The 7,887-nt window shown below is 49.7% G+C and overlaps 1 protein-coding gene across 1 annotated transcript in view; it reads right to left on the minus strand.

Moving 5' to 3' along the window:
* Positions 1-6,605, minus strand: part of LOC137094992 (vasodilator-stimulated phosphoprotein-like) — a 91,690-nt gene extending 85,085 nt beyond the window's left edge. The window contains exon 1 of the mRNA XM_067461104.1: positions 6,055-6,605. Within this exon, the coding sequence (XP_067317205.1) occupies positions 6,055-6,059 (5 nt within the window). The 5' untranslated portion in view covers positions 6,060-6,605. The remainder of the gene's footprint in view (positions 1-6,054) is intronic.
* Between the last annotated feature and the right edge of the window lie 1,282 nt (positions 6,606-7,887).

Here is a 7,887-nt window from a genome sequence, read left to right on the forward strand (position 1 = left end):
ATTGGTGGAGTTTGGGGGAAATAGACCTTGACATTTGGGAGTTGTAGTTATTGGGATTTATAGATCACCTACATTCAGAGAGTACTGTGGACTTAAACAATGATGGGTCTGGACCAAACTTGGCATGAATATTTCATATGCCCAAATATGAACACAGATGGGAGTTTGGGGAAAATAGACCTTGACATTTGCAAGTTGTAGTTACTGGGATTTATAGTTCACCTACAATCCAAGAGCATTCTGAACTCCACCAACGATGGAGTTGAACCAAATGTGGCACACAGGACTCCCATGCCCAATAGAAAACACTAGAAGGGTTTGGTGGGCATTGACCTTAAGTTTGGGAGTTGTAGTTCACCTACATTCAGAGAGCACTATGGACTCAAACAATGATGGATCTGGACCAAACTTGGCATGAATATTCCATATACCCAAATATGAACACAGATGGAGTGCGGGGGAAATAGACCTTGACATTTGGGGATTTTAGTTATTGGGATTTATAGTTCACCTACAATCAAAGAGCATTCTGAACCCCACCAACGACAAAATTGGGGCAAACTTCCCACAAAGAACCACCATACTTAAGGCCATCCAGTCCAACTCCCTTCACCAGGGTAAGAAAACATAAACAAAGCCCCCTTGACAAAGAGCCATCCAGCAATAGATATAGAAATATATGATTCACACACAGAGAGATATAGTATCATAGATTTGAAAGGGACCCCTAAAGAAGGGCAATAATATGTTGCATGTTCCAGAGCAGACAAACCACTCAATCTCCACATCAACACTGACAAAGAAACAGCAAGAAATACCGTTTACCCACAAGCATCAAGACATTACATATATTAGAAATCAACACTTTCTCATTATTTTCCAGATCACCAGACTGGGCCACAGCAACACCTGGCAGGGCACAGCTAGTACATCATAATACTATTACAAAAAGTCAGAAACTTCCAATTTCTATGGGTGAAAGATGTATTCAAACCAATTATTCCAATTCCCATCCTTGAGTTAGACTCCTTTTAGACTCTTTTGCTATTATTTAGACTGAGTTAGACTACTTTGCTATTATTTTGCTGTCAAGTTGATTTCTCAACCCCAATGGAAGCAGTTTGCAATGAGATCCTAGGAGTTGTAGTTTCCCAAGCTCTTTTGGCCTCGTGAAACTACAACTCCCAGGATTTCCCAAGCATATAGCCAGGGCAGGGAGTCAAAGCGGCATTCACTCTGCTTTAATTGTGATGAGAACCTGGGAGTTGTAGTTTCCCAAGCTCTTTTGGCCTTGTGAAACTACAACTGCCAGGATTTCCCAAGCATATAGCCAGGGCAGGGAGTCAAAGTGGCAGTCACTCTGCTTTAACTGTGATGAGATCCTGGGAGTTATAGTTTCCCAAGCTCCTTTGGCTTTGTGAAACTACAACTCCCAGGATTTCCCAAGCATATAACCAGGACAGGGAGTCAAAGCCACATTCATTCTGCAGTGTCGATGCACGCAAAGCCCTTTCCAAGTCAACGAACCCAACGTTCGAGTAAACGCAAAGGATGCAATAGGCCTACTCCAAGCCATTTGTAAAGGTGACACGGGAGGAAAGGAAATCCACAACACTCCCTGCAGAAACCTTTCTTTGGCCGGAAGTGGTTCCCTTTTGCAAGGCTTCGTGCCTCCAGGAGGGAAAGCAACACACGCCCAGGCCCCAAAACCATCACATTTGCATCCTCCTCAGGGCAGAGACTCCACTTTTGGCAACACTTTGACTTCCAAGGAGGAAAAGACAATGGGAGAGGAAAGAGGGGTCCTCAAGGACACGGGGAAGGGGGCCCAAAGGTGGGGGTCCCAAGGAAAAGAGGTGTGGGTACCTCAGGAAAAGGGGTACCAAAGGAAGTATGGAGGGGATGTCTCTAAAGTAGGAAGTTCCCAGGGAAAGATGGTCAGGAAGGAAGGAAGGAAGGAAGGAAGGAAGGAAGGAAGGAAGGAAGGAAAGAAGGAAGGAAAGAAAGAAGGAAGGAAGGAAGGGAGGGAGGGAGGGAGGGAGGGAGGGAGGGAGGAAAGAAGGAAGGAAGGAAGGAAGGAAGGAAGGAAGGAAGGAAGGAAGGAAGGAAGGAAGGAAGGAAGGAAGGGGATCACCAGGGAAGGATGGCCCTCAAGGAAGTGAGGAAGTAAAGAGAGAGGGAGTCTTCACAAAGAAGAGACAAGAAGTGAGTTGAAAGGTGGATCTCCAAAGGAAGAACGTCCCAAAGGAAGAAGGTCCTCAAAGAAGTGAGTTTCCAAGGAAGAGGAAAGGGGGTGTCCTCCTTAATAAAGAAGGGTCTCAAAGGAAGGAGGAATGGGAGGCATCACCCCTAACGAAGGGGGTCCCAAGTAAGGAGGTTTCTCAAAGAAGATACTCTTCCAAGGAAGAAGGAACAGAGGTCCCTAAGAAAAGGGGGTCTCCAAGGAAGGGGTCAGAAGAAGGAAGGAAGGAAGGAAGGAAGGAAGGAAGGAAGGAAGGAAGGAAGGAAGGAAGGAAGGAAGGAAGGAAGGGGAGTGGTTCCAAAGTGGGAAGAGGGGTGCCTAAAGAAGGAAGTCCCCAAGGAAGACAGGAAGGAGGTCCTCCAAGAAAGACGGAGGTGTATGTCCCCAAGAAAGATTTCCCCAAAGAAGGGAGAAAGTGGGTTCCTAAGGAGGAAAGTCCCAAAAAAGGTGGTCTTAAAGAAAGGGGGTTCTCCTAGGAAGAAGGTGATGTCCTTCGGAAAGAAGGGTCTCTAAGGAAGTACCAAAAAGGAGGAAAGGGGGGTCCCGTAAGAAAAGTGGGAAGGGAGGTCTCTACAGAAGGATGGTCCCCAAGGAAGAGTGGAAGGAGATCTGTCCCTAAGAAAGAGAGGTTTCCAAGGAAAAAAGAGGAGGTCCCCAAAGAAGGGGAGATCCCCAAAAAAGGAAAGTCCCCATGAAATGATGATCCCTAAGGAAGGGGGTGCTAAAAGGAAGGGAAGAAGGAGGTTCTTCAAGGAAGAAAGAGAGGAGGTCCCCAAGAAAGAGGGGTCTTCACGGAAGTTCCCTAAAGAAGGAAGGGAAGGGTCTCCAGGAAAAGTGGGAAGTCCCTAAAGAAAGATGGTCCCCAATGAAAGGAGGAAGGAAGTTCTCCTGGAAGAATAGTGGGTCCCAAGGAAAGTGAGAGGAAAGATCCCTAAAGAAAGGGATCCCCAAGGAAGGATGATCTCAAAAAAGGGGGTTCACCAAGGAAGAGAAAGGGATCCTAAGAAAGAGGAGTCCTCAAAGAAGGGGAGATCCCCAAAATAGTCCCCAAGAAAGGATGGTCCCTAAGAAAGGAGTGCTAAAAGGAAGGAAAGAGGTAGGTTCTCCAAGGAAGAGAGAGAAGAGGTCCCCAAGAAAGAGGGGTCTCGAAAGAAGTTTCCTAAGGGAGGAAGTTCTCCAAGGAAGAGAGGAGGTGTCCGTCCCCAAGAAAGGGGGTCCCAAGGAAAGTGGGAAGAGGGGTCCCCAAAGAAGGGAGTCCCCAAGGAAGAAGGTCATCAAGAAAGGGAATTCTCCAAGGAAGAGGGAGGGAAAGAGAGAGAGAGAGGAAGGAGGGAAGGAAGAAAAGAAAGGTGGGTCCCCCTAGAAGGGTCCCACCATGAGACACCCCTCTTCAGCAAGAGGGGGCTCCCAAGGAAAGTGGGAAGAGGGGTCCCTTAAAAAGGGGGTTCCTTAAAGAAGAGGGAGGGGATACCTCTCCCTAAGAAAGAGGGGTCTCCAAGGAAGGATAGTCCCAAAAGGAAGGAGGGGGTCTCCAAGAAAACTGTGAAGAGGGGTCCCTAAAGAAGTGGGTCCCCAAGGAAGAAAGTTCTGAATAAAGGGGATTCTCCAAGGAAGAGGAAAGGGAGGGAGGGAGGAAGAGTCCCAATGGGAGGTCTTCAGGAAGAGGGGGTCCCAAGCAAAGTGGGAAGAGGGGTCCCCAAAGAAGGAGATCCCCAAGAAAGAAGGTCCCAAAGAAAGAGAATTCTCCAAGGAAGAAGAAGGGGGAGAGAGAGAGAGAGAGAGAGAGGAAGGAAGGAAAGGTGGGTCCCAATGGAAGGGAGGTCTTCAGGAAGAGGGGGGTCCCAAGGAAAGTGGGAAGAGGGGTCCCTTGAAAAGGGGGTTCCCTAAAGAAGAGGGAGGGGATACCTCTCCCTAAGAAAGAGGGGTCTCCAAGGAAGAACAGTCCCAAAAGGAAGGAGGAGCTGCTCAAGAAAAGTAAGAAGATGGGTCCCCAAAGAAGGGGGTCCCCAAGAAAGATGATCCTGAATAAAGGGAATTCTCCAAGGAAGAGGGAGGGAAAGAGAGAGAAGGAGAGAGGAAGGAGGGAAGGAAGGAAAGGTGGGTTCCAACAGAAGGGAGGTCTTCAGCAAGAGAGGGGTCCCAGGCAAAGTGGAAAGAGGGGTCCCCAAGAAAGAAGGTTCTAGAGAAAGGGATTTCTCCATGGAAGAGGGAGGGAAAGAGAGAGAGAGAGATATGAAAGAAGGGAGGGAGGAAGGAAGGAAATGTGGGTCCCAATGGAAGGGAGGTCTTCAGCAAGAGGGGGGTCCTAAGGAAAGGTGGAAGAGGGCTCCCCAAAGAAGGGGGTTCCCAAGGAAAGTCATGAAGAAAGTGAATTCTCCAAGGAAGAAGAAGGGAAAGAGAGAGAGAGAGAGAGAGAGAGAGAGGAAGGAAAGGTGGGTCCCAACAGAAGGGAGGTCTTCGTCAAGAGGAAAGTGGAAAAAGGGGTCACCAAAGAAGGGGGTCCCCAAAGAAGAAGGTCATGAAGAAAGGGGATTCTCCAAGGAAGAGGGAGAGAAAGAGAGAAAGGAAGGGTGGATCCCAATGGAAGGGAGGTCTTCAGCAAGAGGGGGTTCCAAGGAAAGTAGGAAGAGGGCTCCCCAAAGCAGGGGGTCCCCAAAGAAGAAGGTCATGAAGAAAGGGGATTCTCCAAGGAAGAGGGAGAGAAAGAGAGAAAGGAAGGGTGGACCCTAATGGAAGGGAGGTCTTCAGCAAGAGGGGGTTCCAAGGAAAGTAGGAAGAGGGCTCCCCAAAGCAGGGGGTCCCCAAGGAAGAAGGTCATGAAGAAAGGGGACACTTCAAGGAAGAGAGAAGGGAAGGGAGGGAGGGAGGAAAGGTGGGTCCCAATAGAAGGGTCCCACCATGGGACCCCCGTGTTCAGCAAGAGGGGGGTCCCATGGAAAGTGGGAAAAGGGGTCCCCAAGAAAGAAGGTCCCAAAGAAAGGGAATTTTCCAAGGAAGAAGGGAAAGAGAGAGAGGAAGGAAGGAAGGAAGGAAGGAAGGAAGGAAGGAAGGAAGGAAGGAAGGAAGGAAGGAAGGAAAGGTGGGTCCCAATGGAAGGGAGGTCTTCAGCAAGAGAGGGGTCCCAAGGAAAGTGGGAAGAGGGAGGGGATGCCTCTCCTTAAGAAAGAGGGGTCTCCAAGGAAGAACAGTCCCAAAAGGAAAGAGGGGGTTCCTAAGAAAAGTCGGGAAAAGGGGTCCCCCAAGATGGGGACCCCCAAGAAAGAAGGTCCAGAAGAAAGGGAATTCTCCAAGGAAGAGGAAGGAAAAGAGAGAGGGGGGGAGGAAGGAAGGAAGGAAGGAAGGAAGGAAGGGTAGGTTCCACTAGAAGGGTCCCACCCATGGGACCCCCCTCTTCAGGAAGAGTTGGGGTCCCATGGAAAGTGGGAAGAGGGGTCCCTTGAAAAGGGGGTTCCCTAAAGAAGATGTTGGGGATACCGTTCCCTATGAAAGTGTGGTCCCAAATGAAGAACAGTCCCAAAGGTAGGAGGGGTGCCTAAAAAAGTGGGGAAAGGGGTCCCCCAGGAAGGGGGTCCCCGGGGAAAGGTGGGTTCCCTAAAGAAGAGGGAGGGGATACCTCTCCTTAAGAAAGAGGGGTCCCCAAGGAAGGATAGTCCCAAAAGGAAGGAGGGGGTGACTAAAAAAGTGGGGAAAGGGGGTCCCCCAAGAAGGGGGTCCCTGGGGAAAGGTGTGGACCCACTTTCTTGCCTTCCAAGAAACACAACAAAGCCCCCCATCCCCTCCCTGGCCCCCCTTGAAGGCAAGCGAGCACTGACCTCATGCCTGCAGGCTTTGTGCCTCCCTTCCTCTTCCTCTTCTTCCTCTCCTCCTTCCTCTCTTTCTCCTTCTTCTTCTCCTTCTTCCGCCGGCGCTCCGCCTTCCTCGGCTTCCCGACCTGGGCTGGGTGGGGACGGGGGTGGGGCTCCCCGCTCCGCCCCCCTCCCTTCCTCCTTCCCTTCCTCCTTCCCTTCCTTCCTTCTCTTTCTCTCTCTCTCTCAGCCTCAGGCGGCAGCCCCAGCGGGGTCGACGCCGCCCCTTACCTTGGGTCCCATGGCATGGTGGGCCCAGGCGCCCCCTCCCCAGTCCCTCTCTGCCTGGCCCCCTCCCCAAACAGAGAAGGCACCCAATTCAAAGGGCGTGCAAAGGGAGGGGGGGGAGAGACAATGTTGCCTTCCTGCTTGGAGACAATGTTGCCTTCCTGCTTCCTTCCTTCCTTCCTTCCTTTGGAAATGTTTCTCTCCCTCCCTCCTTTTGCTACATTTCATTTCCCAAATTCCACACTCTTTTCTCTCAATCTCTCTCTCTTTGGCCCCCTCCCCTCTCATTCCACAATGCACCGCTTCTTAAAAGGGGCCCCGCCTTAAAAGGGCGATAAGGTGGGGCCCACCTGCAGGCCCACCCACGTGGGCAGGGGGTTCGACTTCCAAAGGGGTCCTTCATCCCTTTCCTGAACTTCCTTAAGAGTCGGTTGTCGTTGTTGTTGGTGGTGTTGTTGTTTTGGGTAAAAGGAGCCAAGTGATGTGTAGTTTCTTCAAGGCCAACCTGCCACTCCTTTGAGTCGTTGTTGAGGGTGGGGGCAAGTAAGGTGTAGTTTCTTCAAGGACAAGCTATGGAGCTCCCTGCCACTCCTCTAAGGGTCAGTTGTTGTTGAGGGAGGGGGGGACAAGTAATGTATAGTTTCTTCAAGGACAAGCTGTGGAACTCCTTGCAACTCCTTTAAGAATCATTTGTTGTTGTTGTTGTTGTTGTTGTTCTTGTTTTGGGTAAAGGGAGCCAAGTGATGTGCAGTTTCTTCAAGGCCAACCTGCCACTCCTTTGAGTCGTTGTTGAGGGTGAGGGCAAGTAATGTGTAGTTTCTTCAAGGGCAAGCTGCGCAACTCCTTGCCACTCCTTTGAGTCGTTGTTGAGGGTGAGGGCAAGTAAGATGTAGTTTCTTCAAAGTTGTGGAACTCCTTGCCACTCCTCTAAGAGTCAGTTGTTGTTGTTGGGAGGGGGGGCAAGTAATGTGTAGTTTCTTCAAGGCCAAGCTGTGGAACTCCCTGCCACTCCTTTGAGTCATTGAGTGTGGTGGCAAGTAATGTGCAGTTTCTTCAAGGGCAAGCGGCGGAACTCCTAGCAACTTCTTTAAAAGTCAGCTGTTTTTGTTGTTTGGGGAGATTGAGCCAAGTGATATGTAGTTTCTTCAAGGACAAGCTATGGAACTCGCTGCCACTCCTCTAAGAGTCAGTTATTGTTCTTGGGGGAGAGAAGACAAGTAATGTGTAGTTTCTTTAAGGACAAGCTGTGGAACTCCTTGCAACTCCTTTAAGAGTTACTTGTTGTGGTCGTTGTTGTTTGGGGAGATTGAGCCAAGTGATGTGTTGTTTCTTCAAGGGCAAGCTGTGTAACTCATTGCAACTCCTTTAAGAGTCATTTGTTGTTGTTGTTTGGGGAGATTGAGCCAAGTGATGTGTAGTTTCTTCAAGGCCAAGCTGTGGAACTCCTTGAAACTTCTTAAGAGTTATTTGTTTTTGTTGTTTGGAAAGATTGAGCCAAGTGATGTGTAGTTTCTTCAAGGTCAAGCTGTGGAACTCCCTGCCACTCCTCTAAGAGTCATTTGTTGTTGTTTA

The sequence above is a fragment of the Anolis sagrei genome, chromosome X (genome assembly GCF_037176765.1).
Source record: "Anolis sagrei isolate rAnoSag1 chromosome X, rAnoSag1.mat, whole genome shotgun sequence".
NCBI lineage: Eukaryota > Metazoa > Chordata > Lepidosauria > Squamata > Dactyloidae > Anolis > Anolis sagrei.